This window comes from Zosterops lateralis (genome assembly GCF_965231275.1).
Source record: "Zosterops lateralis genome assembly, chromosome: 1".
Lineage (NCBI taxonomy): Eukaryota > Metazoa > Chordata > Aves > Passeriformes > Zosteropidae > Zosterops > Zosterops lateralis.
Window position 1 is genome coordinate 149,297,947 of NC_139762.1, and position 26,741 is coordinate 149,324,687.

Below are 26,741 nucleotides of genomic sequence, written 5' to 3' on the forward strand. Positions count from 1 at the left end.
TTTCATCATTGCTCAGGCCCTTTTTGAGTGCTGACTGGAATGACAGTGGGTAAAATAACCACCTGTTGCTCAAGTCTAGATATTGGGTCACTACCATGGATGTACCAAATGCAAAATATATTGGCTGCAAACTACATCAAACACTCATTAGTTCAGCTCTGGAGAACTGCTATAAACATTCAGCTGCTCCACCATAATCATGCACACAATGCAGTAAATCCTTGTTAAATGCATTTGCCTATGCAGTGAGAACACACACACTTAAAAAGCAACTGGACACCAAAATGGGTTCAATTATAGTGAATTTTGGAACTTTCTGTGGACCTCAGAGCAGGACATCTTGGACCAGAGAAACAAGAGCAGCCAAAACCTGGGGAAAGAATAAACCTCATTTGCACCTGTATAATTTCACTCAATTCAACAAAGTTATGAGGATAATGCTCAGGTCGGTATTTTAACCCTTTGGTCAAAGCATGTGTAAAACTGCACCAATCTCCAGCTTCCTCTGTACCTCTACAAAATTCCCATTTTATTTCTTCCAGTGAGTCAGTACAGTAACAGACACACTGCTTCTCGCCAGTATTTTCACAAACCTGTTTTTATGCTCAGGGGCATTTGGGCAATCTGTGAAAACACAGAAGCTGTCTCAGATATAACTGAGAGCAGGAAACAAGCTTAGGTGAATCATTTAGATGAGGCTCTGAAAGCAGAAGTTTACAGATGAGTATAGCTCTCTCCTGGTGACTTCTCGTAACTCATCTTTTAGGAGGAGGAGAGCTTTATCAACATCCTTTGAAAGCTGCACAATGCAGACATCAATCTAGAAAGGTTTTTGAAAGCAGGCATAGCTCTTCCTACTCCCTGAATCGCCAGCTGCACTCAGCTCAGGAAATTTGAGGGATGAGATCTCTGCCTAATTGAACCAGTTTCTTTGGCTAAGCAGAGCACAGCACATCCCCTCAGCAACACTTCTACACCCAGAGAACACCAAAGGTGTGAGAGCCAACTGCTGAACAGCCCTGCTCCTCAGACACCATGGGTCTCCACTGATTTGAATCTGCCACTTCCTCTCAGAAGGGAATATTGACCCCTGGAAAGCAATGCAGTTCTTTTCTCCCTTGAAATGACAAGGAGAAGGTTAATTGGGCAAGGCAGTATTTTTGATTGCAGTATTTTTGCTGTGGTCACAAGGCACACTTTGATAAGGAACATCACCAAGTGATTATTTCCTCCAGCCCACATCCTCTGGCCTTTAGGTTATGCATTCCAAAACACTTCCAAACCAACACAACTACCACAATGACATAATTTAGGTCCAGAACAGTCTTATCATGCAGCAACTGTAAAAGTGCACCTGGGAAGGACACCCCAGCTGCAGGCAGGTTTGAGTGACCCACCACAGCAATCAGCAACAGCAATGGTCAAAAGCATCCAGTGCAGTCACAGGTCACTGGTCTGCAACCAGCCTGACATGAACAGGAGGTAGGGATGGTTCTGCAGAGCATGTCCGGCTGCACCCAGAAGTACAAGTCAACAACCTGAACATTGAGGAGGAATTCAAATCCAGCCTTTCTCAAAGTGGAGCTTCTGATGATGCAGAGAGGAGCAGAAATGCAAGACCAGAAGTTGAGGAGTGAATTCTCCAACAATACCATGCTCCAACAGCTGTGGCTGGACACAGGCAAGTGACAGCTAATCGTGCAGGGAAGAGCTGAACCGCTTCTCATCAAAAGTAACATGGATCAGCTGCTGCTTCAAGGACAGTCTCAATGTTACCCTCACAGCAGGTGCTTTACATCATTACCATGACACACAAGGGCTTCAAAGGACCAACATGCAACAGAACTTGCATTTTACAGTGTTTTGTGTGAATCCCGGCTGAAAGCCTCATGCAATTTCTTAAATAACTATTGTTCAAAAAGAACTTTAGTAAAGGAAAAATATTGGGGAAAAAGGAAAAGGCAAATCTAATTTTCAACCCCATTTCATGCCTATCTTTTATAAGACAATTTAAACTAGCAAAACTCTCAGCAACACCAAAGTAGAACAATGATTTTAAATTCTCTTTGTGCAAGTCAGACTGCTAAAGCTAATGCTATTATTGACAATGCAATGCAGCAAATATTGATGAAATTACTATTTTCCATGTCTTCACAGAAAGACTGTTCCCTTCCACCTTTTTAAACATCTGCACAGAAATTGAATATTCAATACTGGACACTTGACAGAGTGGCAGAATTTACATGGTATGAGGCAATGCTGAGCACACCTCTACTTGTACAAACCAAAGCAGGCTCCAAGTCAGTCATTCCCAAACCACCTTCTTTAGAAGAGCACACCTGCTCCAGCTGCCAGAATGAACACCTCCTTAAAGTTCTGCACAGTAAAGCCAACAAATTAACTAACATGGATCTGTGCTGAGAACAGAAGAATTCTGCAACCATTTACAGAAAGGCAAAAACCCTCGTAACTAGGATTAACCTCAAAGTCCTTCAGAAACCAAATCCAAGTCTTTCTGCTGGCTACTGGAGATCTGAGCCAGCTGCTCATGTTCAGAAGTGCAAAGTTTTGCCTTAACAGGAAAGCTACAAGTTGACATTTCTAGATTTTATTACAAACCAGGAAAACCACAATGTGTGGTTTAAAAAAATGGGGACAAGCAGCAGGCTCAGCAAGGCCCAGCTCCAGGAGCCTGGTGGAGGCACTGTGTTTGAGAGTTTGCTGATTTAATCAATCCAGGCTTCTCCCAAAGGCAACACCTACATCACCACACTTACAAGTGCAGGTATGAGTGCTTTGCTCAGATTCAGAAACACCATGCTTCATTCACAATGGGAACCCAATGCAGCTACTTTAAACTTGCAAAACAGCTGGAACAGCACCCCAGTTTAAACATATTTGAGATGTGATCAGGCAATAGGAGACAACTGTGATGCCGAATTCCAACCCCTTCCCCAGCATGAAGTGTTTAAATATAGTGATTTTTTATCTATCAGGTAAGAAAGATGCATGCGATTTTCAGAAAAAAGGGAATTTGGATCACAGGTTACAAAGACCAACATTAAGGACTTTAGGCTCTAGACTTTAAAAGTCATATTAACAATAAGATACTCAATCATTTAAACATCACCTTGATGACAAGTCTATTCCATTTAACTTCTCTCCCAGCTGTGACAAGACTTATCTGTCCATGTTAACCCCTTTCTAAAATAAACCAGAGGTTTATCCACAATACTGGTTTTCTTCTTTTACAGTGTTCCAATTAGATGCCAAAAGAAAATAAATCAAAAGATGGTTTGTTCACTGAAATTAGGCAATATTTTAGTTGCATTAGAAATTAAAGTCTAGGCAGTTAGTGGAGACCAGACACCATAAAGAGGCCACAGCAAGGGCTACAATAAACCAGCCACCAGGGTCACAGCATGGCACAGACTTACCCAGAGCCTCAGCTGTCAGGCAGGTGCGCATGGTGAGAAATTGCAGGACACAAAATTGACACAGAAAGGAAAATAAAAAAAGTCAAACTGGTATTCCAGCATTCCTAGAACTTAGACATTATCATCAGCGCCAAGACAAGAGAGTGAGCAGTTTGGACCAGACTATTTTGACTTCTTCTGTTGCTGGTAAAGACAAATGCATTAGTTTTGTATCCTGGTGAGCTGTTGCAAATTAAACCCTTGGTTAATCACCACACAGTTTTACTTTATGACACTTAAACCAGTTTAGACTCCTCAGTGAGGACATGTAAACCTGTGCTTCAGAGAAAGTGCACAACAGGGATAGCCAGACCCTGCTCAAGTGGCACAAAGCTCATCCCCTCGCAGCCAAGAAGGAACTCAAACCTGCAGAACTCTAGGTGGGTGCTGTGTGAGTAACCACAGCACTTTTTGATGTTCTCTACTGCAATTACATTAACAGATTGTTAATTAAATGAAAACCTAATTGCTGATGCAATGTGGAAGAACATCAAAAAGATTAACTATGATATGTGTATTTTAATTAAAAAACTTTATGTGATAAAATTTTATAATAAAACTGGCTCGCTGTCAAAAAGAGGGGAACCATCAAGAGGCCTTCAAAACTCAAGGAATGAGAGTAAATCGAAGAAATGTCTTCAGTCACTGCTTTAGCAACATCTCTTCACTGCATTTTTGTAAAGGAGAACTCACATTATAAGCTTGCAGGAAAAAAACAACCCAAACAACAAAACACACCAAAAAGCCCTGAAGGCACCAGGGCCTCATCCACAGGATTGGATTTTTTTCCTGCCACAGATAAGGATAATTTGCTCATTAGCTTCCCTCCTTCTGAGCTGCATCTTATTGACTCCACAGAGTCACTTCAGTCATGGTGCCACACTTGATCATTTTAGAGGAATGAGGCTCCCTCCTGGGGGAGGAAGGCTCTGGCCAGGGATTCTCCCTCCCCTGCCTGCCACTCCAGATGGGGCAAGTGCCATGTACAGAAAGAGTGCAAAGTGCTTGAATGAGAAGGTCAGCACTTGCTCTAAGAACTGAGACATTCTTCAGTTATAATTGCACTGAAGAGCTTTACGCTTTTTAGAGTCACAGGCTTTGCACATCCATCCTTGAGAGAAGTAGAACAATATTACTGAGACCAAAGGATAACACAGAAACAGCTAAACAGACTCTAAAACACAAAGAGGTCATCTTTGCTAACCAGATGGAGGAAGAAAATGCACTTTTGGCAGTATTACAGCAAATTAATAATCATGTTCTACAGTAAATTAAAAATCACGTTCTATTCTCTGAATTTCATTAAAATCACAGAACACTTTCCAAAACTGCTGCATAATCAAAAGGAGAAACTGTCAGTTTGGATACTCAGCATTGATGGGACACAAGAAGAAATGTTGCACTGAATGTTAAGGGAACTCTGCAGAAACTTCTACATGTCTTACAGATAAAACTCAGCTTTCTTATTAACATGTGTTATATTATTGGGACTGTTACATCCAACAACTTCTTACATATCCACCTGGATTAAAACATTTTCCTCAAAGCTCACACAGCATGACGTGAAGAACCTGAAAATGAAACCTACCAGTCATGTTATAGGCAGAAGGGAAACCTGTCTATTTATTCATTAATAGCCAAGCTGAAATACAGAAAATAGACCCAACATGCACTCCAGATTTTACACATACATTCAGATATATTTTAATTTAATCACTTGATTATTTTTTCTGCAAAAATCATGCATTTTTTGACCTACCCAAATGGTTACATGCAGAGCCACAGCTGCTGACTCTCCTGATTCAATATAGCATCAACAGCTTCTAGCAGCTATGGATCCACTTACAAGGCCCTGACTCAGCAGAAGCCTAAACATGGAATTTATTTTGAGTATATGCATAATCATTCTGCTGACTCAGGTTGGCTGGGCTGACTTCTGATGGCCAGTGTTTGTCTGAAGACCAAGAGCAATTCAGAAGATGTCTGCTATTCCATGCACTACACAACTTCATCTGTTCAGACATGAGCTAAGTGTCAATGCTGGGGTGGGCAACAAGCCCTAGGAGCCTGTTCCTCATGGGAACAAGGGTGTGAGGAAAATGACGAACCTTGAAGATCACCATGACAACCCTCAGGGACTGCATGGATCTGGGAGGTACACCAGGATCCTATTTAAGAATACACAGGTTTAGCTTCAGGTGGAATTTTTTTTTCTACAGTTAAAGATAACAAATAGAGCAAAAATTTTGTCTGTGAGGTAGTTTGCACTGCAAGATTTCCATTTCGCAGTCGCGTCACTTTACTAAGAATACCCTAGTAAACTTCCAGAAAAGACCCTGGACTACTTCTTGTTTTGTATAGAAAGCATGGTGTTTCCCCCTTCACTTCAAGCTTTGGAAACACCCTTATTGCAATTAACCCTTTCTCTGCAAACATAATTTCTAATATGTGATCTTAAATGCAAGGCCTGAACTGTCAACTTGGCCACACGGAACGAGAACAAACAGACCACACACAAGCCAGGGAACAGGCAAACCCCCCTGGATTTGGCCCCTCAGAGCTAAGGCAGGGAGCCCAACCCGCAGCACTCCTGCCAGGACAAGCCACACAGCTCATGACCCTCCTTCCTAAACGTCCCTGGGACGCAGACAAGGAACAAGGAGCTGCTGTGCATGCTGCAGCTGTGAGAGAGCCTCTGCAGCCTGACACATCAGGGCCAGGGGGCAACACTGCTGTGATGTCAACAAGGAAAGGAGAGGGTTATATCTGAGCTCCTCCATCTAGAGCTGCCCAAAGCAGAAGAAAAACATTTTCCCATAAGGTCAGATGGGAAATAGCAGAATAAGCTTAAAGGACCTTTTCAGTAGCATGCACAGTGTTGAACCAAATCCAGAATTCAGCAAACATACCGTTTGCCCACAGGTGACCACAAAGTTAATTCAAAAGTATTCTTACAAGTGCTAGGAAGGGAATGAATTGGTTGTTTTAGAGTTCCCATAGATGAGTCAGTAACTTTACAGAAAAATCAAAGGGACAGGTCCTGCTTGAGGAAGAACAGAACAAAAAAGTAATCTGAAAAACAGAGAAACAAGAGAGTTGAAGACACAGGAAGACATTCATGCACTCAGCCACATGCCTGTCAGCATAGTTTTCCCATAGTTCAAACCTCATTTGTGTCCTAAGGCAGAATCACTTCTGCAGCTTTATCCTGTTATCAAATAAACCCCTTCTTGATTCTTATATCCCTCAGTAGCAGCAAGAGCAATATACTTCACCACACAGGACATTGAACAGATTTGTCAAGATGGGTACATACAAAAACATTTCCACAACACTTGACACTGCAGTCAGACCAAAGCTTTATTTCCTCAAAATAGGGATCAAAACAAAAAAAGAGGGGAAAAAGCATCTGCTCCTGACTTTTTCTTCTACATTTAAGCATTGTAGGTAACTTGCAAGAAGGCAGGAAGGACTCCCTTCCATCCCACGTCTACTCATGCTGGGGCCAACAGCTTTGGGCATTCATACTCACAGCCATATGAGCCAAGGCCTCCTCACAATACTCCTCCTCCAGGGGCCAGGAGAACAACTCTCAGCTCCTCAAAACTATTGCAGCTCCTCCTTTTCCCTGTATTGGCTACCTGTGAGTCCTCAGCTCTTCCATCTGCCCCATACACTCAACCTTCCACTGACTCCTTTTGGTTTTGTGCTCTGGAGCAAACACCCTGAGTCTGACAGCAATTCCAAGGGGGACAGCACAGAAATACAGCACCTTCACCACAACTCCAAAAGAACATCTTAACAGCAAAATTAAGCAAGGGAATTAGATTTAAAAAACCCCAAAACTTCCCCCCAAACTTCAATCACATCATGGCTGCTATAAAAACAATGGCAAAATGAGGCCTGTTCCACTCCTTGCCCAAAGATGTTTAATCCTGGAGGAGGACAAAACACCAGTTTCCTGACTCTGTTCATGAGAGTTGGCTCACATAGGAGGAGGGGGATATGAAAGCAGAAAATCCAAGGACCAAGTCGGCTTGCTTTAACCTCTGCTGATGGATGCAGGTGGCATCTGCAGTATGAGAACAGTGGGTTAGGTTTTTTTTCCAAGAGCTTTTAAGTACTTCTCCATCCTCTACACACTCTACAGAAAATGATGCCTCCTCCTTCAATACTGCAGACTGATTTATTGAACACTCAGATGCAGGATAAAGGGGAAATGGAGCCAGACAGCTGTCAATCCATAGAAACAGGCTCAAAAAATGTCTCCTTCTTCACAGATCCCAGATGTTCACCCAAACCATCCCATGCTTTTATGTTTTTCTCAGTACTTAACTACCATGCACTGATGGGTTGTTTGTACCACACAAGGACAAGAAGAAATAAGACTAGAAAAGGTGTGGGGGAGAGGAGGAGGAGACATGGACAAAAAATCACAAACTGTATAAAGCTGTTGGTCTGAAGTCAGACATTTCATCACACAAAATGAGAAACACGTTTTCGCATCACCCAAAAATAAAATCTTATCTCAAAAAGTCACGTTCCCCTAATGATGACCATTCTGATTTAGAACACTAAACTGGCAAACAGACACACAGAACCTACAGAGCTAAGCTCCCTCTTGCTGTCTTTCACCTCTCCTTTCCTCATCTCTTATCTAAAGTCAGCTAACATTCAAGAGCAGTGTTCCAGTCATCTGGCTTTCTACCAGTGTAATTATTGACTCATCTATATGAAAGGACAGTTAGAGACAGCTCATTTGTTTCGAGTAACACACAATTTCAAAATTTCAAGAAACTCTCCACCCCAGCATTTCTTTCTGTCCCTGGGTTCACAGTTTTTAGGCAGGAAGAGAAGGACAAGTTTCAGCCTGCAGACTGAGAGCTGCTCAAAGCACACTTCAGACCCATCTGGGAAGAGCCTAGTGCAGGAAAGGGAACCAGGAAGTCTTCTGTACAAGCTCCCTATCATTGTTCCAAAGCCTGGTGGGGTTTGCACTTGGCCAAGTAAAACCCTTAATGATGGCAATGCTGCAGCCAGCAGCGCTGCTCGTTTCCATCAAAACAGTGATGAAACCCCTGTGACAAGGTGGAGGTGGGAGAGCAACAGGAGCATGAGATACAGCTGCTGAAGAAGACAAATTACCTTTCAGGAAAACTCCCTTTTTTTTCTCACTCATCCTTAGTTTTCTATGATTGCCAAGTGCCCTTCCCCCCCAAAAACAACCCATGCCACTGTCTCACAGTCTGATCGATAAAGTGAGGTTTAGGAGATCACAGGCTGTTAAAAAAAAAAAAAAAGAAAAAAAAAGAGGAAGAGTGACAGAAAGAAAGAACAGTGAGAAATGTTAATAGTTAGGGAACATTTACATAATGTCTTTTTTTATATTATTCCAAAAGATTCTAGAAAATTTTACGGGTATCTGCTCAAGTCATGTTAAGAATGTCAGTGTTCCTAAAAAGAAAAAGTTAGCAGTAAGGGCTCTATTTTAAAACATGATTGACTTTGCACAAACAGTTTTAAGGCTTTTTTATAAGAACATTAGACAGCAGCTTCAGAACATGATTTAAATGACACATAGTAATTGTATCCTGGTACCCAAGTAAGTATCAGGAGTACATTAGAGGAGCAGGGTTATTACAGTAGAAAGTCCTATCGCTGTTCAATCTTTGTCAATGAGCACAGCTCAGAAGGCTATTAACAGTACAGTATGAAGCAAGTTACCTTTCTTTGCTTTCTTCTGTAGCTTCAGTGTATCAGATGATTTCTTTTTTATCTCTTGGCGGGCTTTTTTGTATTCTAAAAAACACACACAATCTCTATTATCAATATAGTCAATGTCAAAATGAATGTTTTTCACAGAAAAGGCTACATTTAAAGACGTTAGACTACAAACTTTTGGAGAACAGCTACTGTGGAACAAAGCAGCTTAGAACTTACATTTTGTAAAGCCTATACATTTGGCTTAATATAACATTTTAGGGTGTGAGCACATTCACATACCAAAATCTTTCCCGAATAAACAAAGCCTTTACAGAAATAACAACTGAGAACACAGTACAAAATTAGAGCGCTTTTCATTTCATCCACTCTCAGGAATGGAAAACAGAGATGACAGGTTTCTCAAAACATCTGTGTTCAAAAAACAGCTATCCAGAAATGGCAAGGCACAGAATATCCTGTGAGCCCTCTCCAGCATGAGAGTCAGGCAGAGGAAGAGGGTGCTAAAACTCTGCCCAAGGAAGGGTCACATTGCCAGCTCCTTCTGATGAAGTGGAGCACACTGCACTTGTCCTCATTTTCAGAGGAGCTGCACATCCCAGGAGAATTAAAATCCCAGGAGAATTAGAATCCCAAATTCAACCTCTAGTGCAGGAACACTAAAGGTACCAGATATGGAAACTGATACTTAAAAAAAAAAAAAGGAAAAAGGCATGTAGGCATGTATATACATGTACACATACACTTTAACAAAGGAGATCAGTGTTACTACTCTTCTGTAGACAGAAAAACAGAAGCAGATTGATGGCAGGCACAGGAACTGTACTGAGGCCAACTGCATTCCCAAGTCTGCCCAGTAAACTAAATCTCACTGTCACTTTGGCCTGGGTCAGCCCTACTGGCATGACCCCAGGTGATTCCTCTCTCCTGCTCTCTACATGCTTAACACTCTGGGCAGCACAAGGCAGAAAGTTTTTCAAGAGCTGCTTCTATTTGACCACAGTAATAATGGGGCAAGAAGAAAATCCTCCTCAGGAGGTCAAGCCCACTCCTTCCCATCAGTTCCCATGGTGCTGCTGCTTCTTTCAGACATAACAAAGTCTTAAATGTAAGGGTCAACCAGTGGTGAACTGCAACTTGCTTTCAGCACCTGTGCTAGAGGGCCACCATTCCCAGTACGAGTTTTGCAGAGCCAAAGGCATCTACCAACATGCTTGCTGTGCAAGACTCGGCTGCCTGCTGCTCATTCCTGCACGAAAGCCTTAGAGCCATCACCACTGCAGCCCTGGGCATCCCATGTCCCACAGCAGAGCTCTCCTGTTCCCCAGGAGCACTTTCTGTATGGCACCAGGTATAAAATAACAATGCTCAGTGTTTTACAGGGCTGTGCATTCTCTGGAGGACGCTCTGGCTGAGCATGACATGATCTTAACAAGCTGCTTTTAACAACACCCCAGGGCTTTGCAGGGATGGATGCGGCATCTCCAATGCTCAGCTCATACAGGGAGAGTGGGCTAACAGAGTTAAACCCAGTCACTGCTTACCAGTCTAGAAAAACAAACCACCCCTGGGGGGTCCAGCAAACTAAACCTTCAAAATGCACATGGCAAGGGTTAAAATTTTGTTAGGCACTTTGGGAGAGGAGTGTTTTAGAAGAGAAAAACTGCTATACATAGTTAAGCATGTCATTCAGTTCCCCAGTACAAACATGAAAAGAGGAAGCAAAACTGGTATTATAATCTTATTCCTATTAAAGAATTCTTCCTCTGTAACTACCTTTTGCATGGTCTTTATCCAGCTGATTGGCCACTTTCTTCCACTCTTCCATCTGTTCTTGAAGTGGGTTTATCAGACAGTCAATTAAAGCACTAATTTTGTTGAAAAAACACAAAGAGCAATCAAATCCTGCAGATGCCCCTATTCTTACAGAGAGAGCCAAGGTCAATATTGGAGTATTTTTACTTTTTGCTGTGACAGCTACCAGTGTCACAATGTAAATATCAGAACATAAAAATGTTTACAGTATAGAAAGCAAAATAAAAAAAGCAGATTAAAAAAAAAATCCACATCACAAGATAACCAGAATTACAAAAGCTCTGGACAGTGAGAAACAGAGTGTAAAGCAGAGAAGTGACCTGAAACAGTTCAGTGTAAACAGATCCTACCCAAGTGTCACACAATTTAAATGGAAACTCTGGAGACCAGAAAGGTTCATGCAGCCATGGAGATTATAAACTTAAATAGCACACGTATATACACAAGACAGAGCAGCTGTACAAGAGAACAATATCCTGCCCACTGATGTGCCTCACCTCACACTGGTGGAGTCAGTCCATGATTCAGCACCAGTAATGCTCCACTAACTAATGAGACTGGGATCAAACCATTTAAACAGCTAACTCTGTGGTAACTGGAGACTAAAATTGTCTCCTCATGGCCGATTTCATAAACAATTTTATTTTAAAGTAATCACAGAATAATCACAGAATGTCTTGGATTGGAAGGGACCTTAAAGGTCAGCTGGTTCCAACCACTCTGCCATGGTCAAGGACATCTTCCACTAGACCAGGCTGCTTGTACCATCCAATATGGCTTTGAACACTTTCAAGGATGGGGGAAAAAGGGAAAAAACATAGCAGGTCATCAGGCAAATGGTGAAGTATCATTATTGTTCACCTAAGGTCAAGTATAGCTTTTAAGTCTGGTTAAAAAAGGCACACATGCAAACGACTACTGACTACAGAAGTAGGTTGTTTTTGAACAACGCAAGTTGCACATGAGTTAATCCTCTCTCATTACCTCTGCAATCTAACTTCAATTTCAAAAACAGGATGAGAGAATTTGCATTTCCTATACTGCTCTGATGAAGGCTTTTCTTTTGGCTGCAAGCTATTTGGGTTCTGCAGCAAGCTGAGGAAGCAGCACAACACTTGCTGCTGCTGCTGCTGCTTGTTTAAAACTTAGTGCCAAAGCTTTAAGTCCTGAAACAAAGACAGGTCAGTTGGTCACATCAGCAGCCGCCTGCTCAGCACTGAGCAACAGGGACTGACAGTGGGAATTTGGAGCACTCAGAGGTGATTTGAGGTGAACTGGCCCAGCCCCATAAATGTGCAGTGAAACGCTGCATGTTCACAGCACCTCGTGTGCTGCAGGGAGAAAACAACTGCTGCTCTCAGTGACATGGGCAGCTGAGAAGTCAGTGCTGATGAACAGCTTTATATATTCCCCAGCAGCACATGAAAGAGGAACCTCCAGTGCTGGGCCAGGCATGGAGCCACTCACCTGGAGAACTGCCGGAGTTTGGACTCTATACTCCTGTGCCTCATACACATCCTGGTGAGAGCAGACCCAATCTCTCTGGTACCACCTGAAAAACAAAAATCAAAAGGCAGGTGAGACCCCTGATGATATATTCCTGCCTGTGGTGTAAAGGCGTAACAACCAGAAGGGGGGTGCCAAGTCTTCCAGTGATTGTAAAACAGATTAACAGTAAGTGTAGAATCAACCAGGCTATTAATGGGGCAGATCTCGGTGGTATCTGCCACCCCAGGAAGAGATTCATTCCTGTTCACCTACAGACCAGAACTGAGCAACCAAACACAATTAAAACACAGTTCTTCCAGGCAGCTTGCTGTGCCATGAGGCTCAACCCTGGAGCAGAAGGCTCAATCCATCCTTCAAGCAGAAGACTTGAAAGGAAAGGGTTTGAGATGTCAAAAGCCAAGTAGCACAGCTGTCAAGGGAATGAGCATCTACAAACAAATTATTCCCACATTTCAGCAACAGGCCCGGGGGATTGGATGCAATTTCCCATCCCCAGATTCTTTAGACCCAGCATCCCAAAGGGGCCGGCTCTCCCCGGCTCCCGGCGCTGCCCGGCACGGCCGGCAGGTGGCGCCGTTGGCCGCGGCGCCGCTCCCGGGGCTCCTCCCGAGCCCGCCCGACCTCCCTCCTGCCCTCCTTCCTTCCCTCCCTCCTGCCCTCTGCCAGCACCAACACCTGCCCCACCAGCCTATCGCATCTCCATACAGCTTTGCTTCACTTACTACTACTTTTGGTACTCGCTTTGTTCCTATTTGCAAGTCAAATCTGCTATTTCAGGATACAAACATCAACCTTCTTACGCACAGTTTCCAAACTCTACTACTCTCTGGAACAGTGATCAGCATCTTACATCAGCATCTATTTAGAAGTCTTATTTGATTATTAAAATAACCTTAGACTTGTATCATAGAGTGATATGATCATCTTCCCCAAGCTTTTAAAACAGTATCGTTCAAGTTAAGAAAACAAAAATCTTCCTAAGAAACTTGAAATATTTTTAACCATTTTGATTTTTTTAAAACATGAAATCAAGTCACCATCTTCCTGCATTCTTGCAGAATTAAATCCTGTGCCCATGAAATGGCTCTGGAACAAAGACACCAAATAATTGGAACAAATTGTGGCTGTCAGGTATTGTTCAAAAAGATAAAGTCCTTTGTCTCTTGCCTGGTTACTCATGCTTTCATAAGGAGCTTTTGAAATACTATTATTTGGTAACATCAAAGATCTGTAGCCTTGTTGCATACAGGTGGGAAAAGCACACAGACTCCAGGCTCGATTGGTACCCATCTCTTCCAATGATGCTGCACTTGCACAAGCTGAGACAGACTCCAGTAACTCAAAAAGCAATACAGAAGATGGGGAGAGGTGTAACAGGGAGAAAGAGGACAGCCTTCCCAACAGAGACCGGATCTCTGTCTCAAAACATGGGCATTTTTCTTTGGATCCACTGCCAAATAAAAATAATTTTATTTCAGAGCCTAATGTGGTACACAACAGCAATGGCAGAGCAGAACAAATGAACCAAAAACTTCCCTGCATCAAGTTTAAGTAAAAGGTTTTTAAGACTGAAAACTCACTGAAATACTGGAATATTAAGGACCATCAATGGTTAAGTGACACTGCTTCCCTAAGTCTGTTATACGAAAAAAAGAAGGGTTGTATTAGAACAATAAAAAGGAAATAAGGCACCATGTGTTTGGGGAATCCAGGAAATAAGGGTCAGTTACTATTAATATTAAATTCCAAGGTAACAGAATTTTAACTGAAACACGATCAATCAAAATATAAATATATCCCCTTAACACATAGTACAGATGGATGGCCAAGGTCAGGAGAACAGCCAAACAAAGTTCAGAGTTTAAAAAAGGAAAAAAAAAAAAAGCCTGGAATAAAGAGTTTTTTCATGGAAAAAACCCAGTGAAACTGGTTGGTGATGAGTGGGCTACTGGTTCTTCCCACCTTTTGAAACTTCACGGTATCCTTAAGTGTTTACAAGAACATCAAAGGATGAGGTGTTAATTTTATTCTGTGAATGAAGGCTAATCTAATGAAGGGAAGGTAAAAGGGAAAGAAATGGTTTTGAGAAATCTTTGATGACCCTTCTGGAAACAACGTGTTGCTGAAGATGGGTTGAGGATTCTGCTTGGGAAGGAGAATGAGGGGTGCTGCTGAAAAGTTTGGGAGAGCTGAGCCAGCACCTCTGCTTGGCCAGCTCTGTTTGGACCCAGGGAGGGTGCAGAGAGTGGATTGGGGCTGGCAAGGGTCACCAGACTGAGCAAAGGACAGTACCAGCCCATCCTGTCCCACACCTGAATCCCACTGCTTCTCAACATAGTAACAACTCCAACAGCACTGGAATTGAAGAGAGCTTTACTTCCCTGTTCCCAATTATATTAACTGTCAAGGATACAAATGCTTCCTGAGAAAGTAAAAAAAAAAATTAAATACAAGCCTCTCACCAGCCCTTGATTTATTGAGCTGGAGGAGCATGGCCATCACCAATGCATTCAGCTGTTATCCCAGGAACACCCACAGTGCAAAGGGCTTGTCTCAGCTTTCAGCAGGCTATTGAGAGGGCTGGTTCCCACCAGCAGAACTGCACTGATGCTCCTGTCTCCAAAGGTCTGGGATCAGCTGGCCACACAAACTGGCAGAAAGGAACCATTCTGTACCACTGCAGTGGTTTGGAAATATCCAAATGTAACAAGAGATGGTAATTTGGATTTGTTTCTTTTATCCAGTATCAGCTGCAGTGAACAAGACTCAGATATGCTTTATATAAATGACAGTTTGATGAGCAGGTTACTCACAGCCGGAGCGGGCGGCCTGCATGTGCACTCTGCACACAGAGATGGACCTGACAAACAGCATTAATGTGTGTGCAAGTCCTGCTACTGGCTGTGCACCTGAGCAATCAGAATCAAGTAATGAGTTTATTGCAGTGGGCAATGCCACAGTCACACAAAACCTGCTTCAGCTTCCAAATTAACTTATGGTTTCTCTTTTCAAAACCTGCTCCGTCAGTGACCAATTGCCTGCTGATTCAAGGATGGAACCACGAGCCAGGCAGACAGAAGACCAGTGGAGAGAACTTCTTTTTTTCTTTTTCAGTGCTATCAACCCACAGATGTGGTGGCAAAAGGAGCATCTGACAGAGAAGTGTGTCAGGAATACACTGAATGTGCTGTCCATCTCCACTCATAAGCAGGTCCCTGGAACAAAGTCATGACACTCCAGCAGCTCTAATTTCCCAAAATGTAGAGGCCACACTAGCAAACTTTTCACCAAACCATGAGTATGTTGGGTGGGTGACCTGGGCTCCATTCACTGCCCTGCAAGCTCTGCGAGTCAAACTGCTGTGCCTTGGGCTCTCAGTTTATAAAATGAGGTCGTGAATTATCTGCTTCTCTGACATCCTATAATAATTCATCTGGTAAGGCAAACAATGCCTGGGAACAGCGTAAAGTAATACTTTGAAACCGGAGATGAGAGCTGTATTCATCAGAATTCCCACTCAGAGAAAGTGGCTTAACAAAATGCTCCTGTCAAATTTGATTAGAAAGTGGGTGATAACATCAGCCTTATTTCTCATAAGTAAAAGGCAACTCTGCAAGGCAAAACGTGCCTTCACTCTCACCTTCCCTGCTTTTCCCTTCCCTGCCTAAGCCTGTAAAAGACCACAAACTTTTTTCATGTGCAATAATTAAACAGAAGTCTGTGGACCACAACACTACAATGAGTCCACTATAAAGGCATAAATGATTTCTTTCGATGCTTGCTTGTCATTCAGCATCACAGAGAGACAACAGGGAGAGACTGTAGGAGAGAGACTCAATTGTTTTATGGGAGTCATTATGTTGTATTTAATGATGATCATATATCAAGGAAATGACTATTTGATGAAATGTGCAGCTGTACAATTGTGTGGCCTCTATATACTCCAAACGACTCGCTACAATCAACCTCTTATCTTCCTCTTCTCACTTCACTGTTGAGCAACTCCAGCAGGCTCAGAAGATGCTGCCTTTCAGGAAGTGCTTTTAAGGTTCCAACTTACTAACGAGCTCACCTTTATCTCCAAGGCCACAGTCCAAACGTGCCAGTCACTTCCCCTCTTTCCCAAAAGGGAGAGAATGATGAAAAATAGGTGTAATATTTTTGTAATTTCGAAGTTATCAGAAGAGGTTTCCATTTTTGAGTAAAGCAGGAACAGAATGGAGGCTGGATTATTAAATGCAGTTCTGAACATAAAGGCTATGACAACTGACTAACAGCAGGACATTTTAAGCTAATGGCCATTTACTCAACCCTTATCCAAACTCATGCTGCTAGAAGAGCAAGCAGTTTCCATCACTGATTACATGCGACATGGGCCTTGATCTTGCCAAACTTTTTATGTGGATGCCTCCATGAAACTCAAGGATGATGAGATCAGTTCCATGGTGTTACAGCAAACAGAGAAAAAAGGACAGATTTTCTTAAAACTGACCAGCACAGGTATTAGTACTGAGACAGAAACCTGAAAGTGCAGCTATGGCAGCTCTCTATGTTCATGGTGTCAACAGTCTCCAGGTAAGGCTTGCAAGTTGGAAAAACACATCAAAAACTGCAGACAACAGACAGATGTTGTTCAGCATCCACCAGAGGCAGGAAAAGAAAACAGGACACAGTTATCCCTACAGCTGTGAGCCTTTCTGAGCAGCACTTGGTAAAGTCTCTGAAAGCTGCTGATCAAAATCAGAAAAAAAAAATCCTGAGGTTTTTTTTGGTTTTTTTAGAATTTAATTTAGACATCTCTCAGTGAAGACTGGATCAACAAATGCAGATTCAAGGTCAAACTCACCTATGAATTTTAGATTAACCAAATTTAATAAAACAGCTCTGGCAGGCCATTGTCATATATTGCACCTCTGCAGTTGTCACTGCAAAGGAACAGATTGCTTTGCAATGTTAAGTTGACTGCCCTTTGGGGCAAATTACTTGGAAAACATATTTACAGGGGCCTGCTAGGAAGTTCTCTGTCACATTTGCCAGAGCCCCACACAGACCAGCTGAGAGGAAAATGCAGTGGGTGGCTTATTTTCTCATGTGCAGAAGAAACTAGCATTTGTTCATGGATGGGACTAGCAGGATCTCGAATTGCATTGTCATTGACCTTAGATGACAAAGGAGTTGAGAAGAGTGGCAGTGGCAGCTAGTTTAAGCAGCAAAGAAGTCAAAGGAACAGGAAACCTGAGCCATCCCTAGCCCACAGCCTGCCCTGGTAACCACCAGCATTCCAAAGTCCCTGTAACAGACTATGACCATATTCCAGTCACTTTGTTAAAGAATATGCAAGGAAGCTCTTGTGACTTCTTCTGATCTTGCTTATTCCTTCAGTGAGCAGCATTTTTGCTTACTTTAGCTCTTCTAGCTTAGCACTGGGCAAGATCCCCACCCCATGGCAGTCAACACAAGCACTGCCATTAAAGAAGTAGGGTCAGAATGTCATCCACACACACAGAGGTCACTACACAGTCCATCCAACATATAAACATGGTCATGAAGCAGCCCTGCTACGATCTCTGGACATTTTGGGTTTAGCCAGCCTTCAGTGCATGAATACAAAGCTCACCCATGGCCCTGTGCTTGGAAAGAGGATGTCACACACAGGTGGATAAAAGCGCTTGGGGGAGGTTTAAGTTATCGCAGGATGCATCAGTTCAATTTCTGAGAAACTAAGTCTGTCATTGATTCACAAACTTGGAAAGAGACACAAAATGCATCACTGAACCATGACATCCAGTCAGAGAGCAGCAGAAGTCCAGGCAGAAGTGTTTCCCAGGAATAAAAGGCTCAAGTTTGAGGTATTAGTGTCAGGAGTGCAAGCTGGCTTGCTACCTCCTCCTCTCCCTTTCACAAATGGTGTTGCCAGCACAGAAAGAATTCTTCCAAGAATTAATATCCATTCTTCCTCACAGGTGCCTGTTGTTCATTTTTATGAATCTAGAATTCTGCATCTAGTTTTTAATGCCACAAAACCAAAGCATGATTAAAACCAGATTTGTTTAGAAGAGCCACAATAGTGTTTTCCATTATTTACATTTTATTCTTTAGAATACAAATAGTTTCAGTACTGAAAACATACAGGGTCTGCTAAGTATCTGTACTTACCATCAAGCTGTCCACTAACATTGCCCGCACTTTTCCCATTTCTTTTTATATTTATAGCAAAATGTATTTCCAGAAAGTCTATGCATAGCTCAGTAAACCTAACAGTCTTAACCTGAGCAGATCCAACTGCTTTGCTCCAGCTGCTACACCCATCAATGGCTCAAGCAAAGCAGGTGACACGAGTCACCAAGCTGGTGTTCTCAATAAAAACCAGAACACATTAATAAAAAGAATTCTGTAAGGAAAACAATTCCTGAAGCAGAACAGCAGGCCAAGCCTGTGTGCTAATGGAGCAGTCCCTCACCAGTGCAGAATCCCAGAGCTGAGCTGGCAGCCAAAGGGGATGGATGTAAAGGCCAGCTCCAGCAGCCAGGGACACTCTGCACTGAGGACCACACTCCACTGCATGCTCCAGACAGTGGAGAAGAGATGGAGATCTGGATCAGGCCTATTTAGATAGCCAGACTCATTGATCTCCATACCTCCACGATTCTGGCTCTAAATGAACACTTAATGTCAGCCCAATGTGTGAAGAAGGCAGTAACTCAAGATACTTATGGTCTTTTGGAAGTACAGCTCTTCATTTTGCCCGGGCCCAGCGATGAGCTGCGATGTAATGTGATTAGATTACAGCAATATTCAATGAGGGGAAGGGATAATACACTTACAGCAAATGGCTTGGAACACCAACTGCAATTTCACTGCACACTTGGCAAAACACATACTGCTTATTTTGAACTGACAATTTCCACAGAGGCTTTAAAAAGCCTGCAATGTCTCTCTGTTTAGTTACCGGCCTCACAAACTTCTCTGGCCCCAAAAGCCCCTTAACTCAGGTCTCTCAACCACCTGTGCTGTGGATCCCAATCCAGCAAGGATTTCAGCTACCACCAAATGGCTGCTGCCTCTGAAGCACAAAATCAAGCACCGCCAGGACAAGCAGGTGCAAAAAAGCAGAAGAAAAGTTTATTTTTAAATCCAAGTCAGCAGATCTAACTGAAACCCCACAGCAAGCAGATCTGTAAAATAAGGCAGTGCTATTTTTATATGCTGTCACTTCTTCCAGCAGAGCATGCTTTCCTTAGTGAACTGAGGGAAAGATCATGAGGGTAATAAAGGGAGGTTAAAATTATTCAAACCACCTTAAGAAATTATAGTTCAAGACATTTTGCAGAATGTCTGTTATTTTTCAGTTAGTTATACAGAGATACATCATCATCAACCCATCAAAAGGCTCAATGCACACCTGAGCATTGAGTGCAACATCTCAGGCTCTGGGTGCAAGGGAAAGCTCTGTCCCTGCCCCAGGTATTTAGGGACACAGTTTCCTCTCCTGGGGCAATCTTATGCCTTTGCTGAGGGTTAATAATCTCTAACTGCAACTCAAACCATCCATACAGAGGGATGCTGGTGGTGCTTCAAAAGGCCATGCATTCTCTTTTTGGTACTTTCTCAAGGTAGCTGCTCTGTGTGCTCCAAAGGCCATTTAAAACTAATCTCAAATATGTATTGAAATACCCATTATTCAACTTCATCCCCACTGATTTATTTACTGTGACTCCAAGCTCATTTCAACATGGCTTGGTAGAGGCCTTCTGGGTAGAAGAGATTAAAAACACACTGACTTTGCAGACTTCTGCTCTAAACCCCAGAAGACTCTGCAGCAGGCACATGGAAAACCTGTACACATCTTTAATCAAGTGGCAGATAGCAAAAAGGTAGCAGGAATCCAGGGCACTAGTGTTTAGTTATCCGGACTGCCTCAAAGCTCATATTTACTGGTATAAAGACAGTTGAGCTGTTTATCAGGTCAGCTCTCAGTTAACCAGTTTTGTCCTCACTGATGGGCTGCTTTTATTTTATATTTGGCTACATCCTACTAATTTTCAACTTCATCTTCCTCAGCCTTACTAAATATAATGAATTTTCACAAAGGCAAAAGAGAATGTCACCACATGGGTTTGACGCTAGCTGGCTGTTTGAGCCTGCAGTACAAAAGAATTTGATACACAACAGTGAACCCAGCTTTAAAAAAAGATATATTCCACCTGTTACAGAAAGTGAAATGAGGACAGCCATCTCCAAGCAGAGGAACTAGAGGTCTTTGTGCTTTTGGCCTGAAACTCAATAAACATATTTCCTTAAAGCCACAGCAAACTCGGAACTTTCGAATTTAGAAAAAGTATATTTTCTCCTTGTAAGCAGCAAGTGAAGTTCACAGAAGGCTGCAAGCAGAGGTGAGACATCTTACAAGCACAGGGCTGGGCTCACCAGATCTTTGGCTGCTTTGAATGCAGAGCTTCACATGCTCTGCAGGCAAACTCCTGTTTATCCCATGAATCCTTCCAAACAATCTCTGCTGTCAGGCTGCATTTGAAGTGTGCCTGCTTAAACCAAGGAGAGTGCAGCAGGAGAAAAGCTTTGATTGTCTGAGTCACAAAAAGAAAAAGGCACATTTGCAGAAAAGCTCCAATAAAAAGCTGCCTTGGAGTACAGCATGACAAGCACAGTGTACAGCAGGACACTCAGCAGCGCTGACTGGCACACCAACACCCAGGACGTGCTGATCTCTTTCTGCAAGGGCAGAATAACTGCATTTCTTCTTGCAAACAAGCTCTGTTGAACTGTAGTAAACACACTTTGACCCCTGAAACAGCAGATGCACCTAATCTGGCTGGACTTGCCTGCTGTGACCCACACACCAGGTTTGTAAGACCTGGGCAGGAAGGCCAAGCTTTGAAATATCACTCCCTCACCCTTAGTAGTGAGAACAACTGCAAGAAGCTTCAGAGAGCCTGAAGCAATGGGAAAGACTAGAAATCAAAAGGCAGAAGAAAAGTAAAGATTAATTAAGAACGGGGCTTTACAAATTCTGAAATTTAAACCTTGAAAGAGGAGCAGAAGCTATTCTTCTCAATGGCTTTATCCATTTTCTCACTGCAGTGCAGGACACCTTCAGAACCTCCTCGCACTGAACAGCCCCCAGGGAGAGGAGCAGCAGGGTGTTCACACCTTACACTCCACACAGGACAAACCTTCAGAGCACTAATACTATTCTAACCAAAACCTGCTCATCTTACAAGCCTTGATGACTTGACCAGCTGGGGCTAGGCAGCTTTAAACAAGGCTGCAATCCACATACAGAGTGATGCTAAGGCTTTAGCAGTAGCAAGTAAACATGTTAACACTCATCCTAGGGGATGCCACTCTTTCCAGAGGAGAGAAGTGCCTGCTCTCCTCCAAACATTGATGGTAACACCTTTGGTTATTAGTCCTTTCCAGCATCTCACTCAGCAAAAACCAGAGGGAAAAGACTGGGAGTGACCTTGGGAGGCTGTCTGGTCTGCTCACTGCCCACTAAAGGCAGGGCCAACTTTCATGAGGTTCTAAGGGTCTGCCAGTTCAGCTTTTGAGTGTCTCTAGGGGTGGAGATTCCTGGGCTTCTCTTCCATTTGCTGATTAGTGCCACTGTGAAAATAATTTTCCTTACCTAAAATCCAGAGTCCACTGTCCCAGCAGTTCAAACATACAGATTTCCAAGCACCCCTGGCACTGCTTTGTAAACGTAACACAGCAAATATATGTGGAAAGTGTTTATTTGTTTTATGCAAGTAAAAGCTTCAATATCAAAGGAATGTGAACACCCACCATAAGTACACAAAGCAGCATTGTCATAACCCAGTCTATGAAAAAACGAAGTCTGCGGCATTTTGAAAATTACACAAAACCAATTAAAGTTTACCTACAAAAAGCAGCCAGGCCAATTGTTAACTTGCTTCATTTCTTCAGGTTTCTCCAAGACATAATGAACAGTGTGTTACAATTAAGTTCATTTTAGCAGAGAAACATTCATCTGGTCATTTGACATCTCTGGTAATGCAGGAAATCCATCTAAACCCCACAACTTTTCACACGCTCTGATGCTCCCTTGTTCTTCTAACAGACCTCATCAACCTGCACCTACAAAACAGCTGGCTGTGACCTACTGCTATTAATTTGGCCATTAAAGACAAGAGTAGGTGCCAAATTTGGATGGAGGATTTCTGACCTAGGCTTTAAGCACTGTAATGCCCAGGACTAGCATATAAATTACAAGTGTAGAGGAAGTGCTCAGAAAGGGTCACCTCCTATTTAGAATTTATTAACTACGTTCCCCCAGAGATTACCCTGACTGAGCACCATGTAACCCACATTCCAATATTTCACAGTCATATTGCTACATGAAAGGTTGCCCCTTATTTGCATCCTGCTCAGCCTTGTGAAGCAGGATCAATTCCACCACTCTTCTCCCAAAGACAGTCAGCTTGAGGACTCAAAAATCAGCTTGAGTGACTCTGAGGTCACTCAGAAATTACACACACAAACCTGCACACAGTCACAGTGTGTCAGAGGAAACCCACATTTGCATTACTGTGCTGGACATGCTGAGAAGAGTCTTGGATCACTCAACTCTTGCCATGTGGTCTCAAACACAGTTTGTAAAATGAAGAGCCAACAGAGATGATGATATTTTAGTCTGCTAACCGAAGTGAGAACCCCCAGGTTTTGGAAGCTTTCAGTCTTGGGCTTTAGTCCCAAATCACCAAGTGTAAGTTTGATTCAAATCCACCTGCTGCTACCAGCATGGTCAGCTTGGTCCTAAGACTGAAAGGTTGAAATCTTGCATGACAATGAAAAATACAGGCTGCAGAGTAAGAATGCAGCTGCTCTGAAAAGGTGTGCAGGAAAGAGGGAGTTACTGAACTGCCTACCTTCCCCCCAAGGGTAGGCAGTAATGCTTCAAAGCACTGACTCATGAGCAGTGTTTTTCAAGACAATGGTGTGTACACTACCACAAGTCCACAGGCCGTGCAAAGCCCAGGCTGCAACACAACTGTGTTGAAATTGTTGCAACCAAATGTTGTACAGAGCAAAGCGTTTTTCACCTTGTACTCAGCAACCTCCATGTGAGCTGCTCAACACACTCCTGTGTCTGTATCTCCCATCTGCATTGAGAAGTAATTTATGGTTTTATTTAAGGAGAGCTTCTTGAAGAGGGCAAAGGTGCCTCAAATTGTTTCCCCCAGAGTAAAGTGCATCAGCAGACAGTTCCTGAGGAGCAGCTAACACCCGGGTGTTTAATAACACAATGCTGTTCTGGTTTTGTGACAGTCTCCTGGGCATTGCAGGGTCAATGCAGGCCAAAACTTTTGCAAATTTAAAGCTGCAGTTAAAAAGAAAAACACATATACTTTTAACATCATTTATAGACTAGACACACTTTTGTTCCAGAAAGAATCTATCTGTTTTTTCTGCTTGTACAAACACCCACCATGCTGGACAGCCAAACACTTGTACTGGTAACTAGTTTCGTTACCACAACACACCAAAGTGAAAAGGAACCTTAATAATGTGGCAGAAGCAAGATGTAAAATATATATATTTTTAATGTGCTCGTTTTTCACGTGGTCAACTTCTACAGTTATGCTCTGGTAAGCGTGTCGTATCATCAGTCTTAATAGACTTCCAATGCAACAGCAGTTTCTGATTTATTCCTCCCCATCCCACATCCTCTTTCAGAGTCCATTTCAAGCATCAGTACCTGATGCCTGCAACATCTGCAGGTTGCCAAGCCAGTTTAGCTATGGAAAAATGGATACCAGCTACTTGCCAACAGAAGAAAATACACTCTGCACTGCAAACTGGCTAGCTTGTGCTTTTTTTCCATCTATCTATAAATAGGGCAATGCCAACTGCTAATTAAAACAGACAGGTTCAAATGGTGCAATGCTGTAATCACAGTATGACATGTGTAATTCTCTAAACATATATTAAAAAACGAGGCTAAAAAGCCCTCCAACCCAAATGCTGTAAACGGATAAGCTTTTTACACCGCATTAAGGAGAACAGAGAGCTGCTGACGGAGGGAGGCTTCCCTGCACAGGAGGCACAAAATATGCACCAAGAAGCACAGAAAACACAGACCATGAGATCTGTTGTCGCATGGCACTAAAGCCACGCTCCCTCAGGCTCCCAACGAGCCCCTGGGCTGCTGGAGTATCTGTTTGTGACGTAAGCTGACAGAAACTGCAATGCAGCACTCACAGCACGGGCCACCAGCAGCTCTGAATTCCTCTTCCGCAGCAGCAGCAGCACTGCCACTCATCCTGAGTGAACTCAAGGGCATGCCTTCCACAGAAATAATTGCCACATTTAATCTGTCCAGCTGCAATCCATTTCAGATACGACTGCCTGTGATAGGAGTCAGCCTAGATTTTTTTGAACGGTTTGTTTAAAGTAGGTAAAATAAATGGTTCAATTAAAAAGACAGCCCCCAAAGATCTGGGTTTTGAAATGGGAGTAAGGACGGTATAATTGGGTCTTGATGTAAGGAGTATTTCTCTGCTTAAGAAAAAATATCTGTCCAAAGAAAGTAGTTAGTCTCATTAATCTGGCATTCCCAATAGGATCAAAGGCTATGAAAGGCATGGCTTGCAGGTCAGATGATAATAAAAGAAGAAAAAGGTACCTCAGTTGTCAACCCAGGATGAACTACCAGTACTCACAGGGCATGCATTATTTTCCTCTATGGAAGATATGGCAAAACCCTATGGCAGCAGAGGTGGGAAGCACTAAAAAATCCTGTGGCAAACTCCTGAATTGTAAACATTAATAAAAACAGAATCACACTGAAGGAGCTCCAGTTTATCTATTAGGAAAGCTTTGTACCAGGACTGCTAAAATGCAGGTGAGCTAAGGGCAGAATGAGGCATGAAGCAATTAAAAAAATGTATTGCTCTCCAAAGAGAGACATGGTAAGTTATCTGCTATGAAAACAAAAGCAAACCTAATACTATTTTAAAGCATTTAAAAATGTGACTTAAGAGAAAACAGGTATAAATCAGCATCAGCAATTAATTACCCATCCAATAACTGCCTCTTAACAGAGGCAGCTCTTGCAAGTCAAATCAGCAGTCACACTGGGCAGGAAGAGGGAGAGGATCCCCATGGACACTTTTTTCTACCTATAACCAAATGTGTGAAGACTCCATTTTAATCCTGAAGTGCATGGAGAACATGGTATGATACAGGTTCCTTTGAAGTTTGACTGCCTTTTGCAAAATGAAGAATAAACAACATCAAAAGAAACCAACTTGCAAAAAAAAATTGGTGAAGACACTTTTCAGCAGAAGCTGTTTTCCAAGAGGGCACGCCCTTCCTTCAGCCTGTTCCCAGTCTAGAGTCACTCCACAGAGTAACACAGAGAGGTGCTCCTTAGCCAAATGTAGCTGTTAACTATTAAAAATGCACCTTTGCTTTAGGGTGTTGTTATCAGAGTTGCACTGGACAGCACTGGATACATTTAAAAAAACTTTAATGCTATTGGGGTTTGTCAGTGTGAAACACTGACCTGTTTCTAAATTGGGGGTACCTCAAATGCTTGAGGCAGGATAAGCACCCACCTCAGTAATCTCTCTGCCAAGGCACACCTCAAGAGAAAATATTCTGACAGGCAAAGCAGGCAAAGACCCAAAGTACAATCTGCTCATTTAAAAATACATCCACCGTCAATTTATTCTGCCATCTGTTAGTGAGGTCAAAGGTCAATCCAAAATCTGCACAAGCCAGCAGCCCTCACAAGTGAGGGGCCCTTTTCCCTACAGCCAGCAGCACATGTTTGATGGGCTCAGGATCTAAGCCAGCTCTTTGGCCAAAGTGACGTGGTGCACTTGGAGCAAGGCTGGTCAGGGACAGCCTCAGGCACATGCAAACTCAGGCACAAATGGAGATCTCTGGATGTACAGTAGGATGTTGTTATCCACCCTACTCCTTCAAAAGTTTTGGGTGCTTCTGTCTCTATGTTACTTACACTGTGTCTCCCAACGGCAATTCTGGAAACCTGGAAAAGCCCACTAGGGCATCCAAGGATCCCGCCTACAAATAAGAACCACTATAGAACCCACCGGAAAGATGGGCATAAAGACAACAACCAACACAAGGCATCTTCCAACACCTCACCACATGTCAAACATCAGACCAAGGTCCATCTTCCCTCAGTTCACAAGATTGCTTCACATGGTTGTT

The 26,741-nt window shown here is 42.8% G+C and overlaps 1 protein-coding gene across 14 annotated transcripts in view; it reads right to left on the minus strand.

Annotated features, from left to right (window-relative positions):
- Nucleotides 1-26,741, minus strand: part of MTSS1 (MTSS I-BAR domain containing 1) — a 126,283-nt gene that overhangs the window by 22,142 nt on the left and 77,400 nt on the right. For 13 of the 14 annotated variants that reach the window (XM_083874530.1, XM_083874534.1, XM_083874524.1 and 10 more), the window contains 3 exons: nucleotides 12,480-12,564; nucleotides 10,974-11,065; nucleotides 9,201-9,275 (listed from right to left, as the gene is read on the minus strand). In XM_083874530.1, the coding sequence (XP_083730656.1) occupies nucleotides 9,201-9,275; nucleotides 10,974-11,065; nucleotides 12,480-12,564 (252 nt within the window). Of the gene's footprint in view, nucleotides 1-9,200; nucleotides 9,276-10,973; nucleotides 11,066-12,479; nucleotides 12,565-26,119; nucleotides 26,209-26,741 lie in introns of those variants that run through there. The other variant, XM_083874526.1, reaches the window with a different exon arrangement.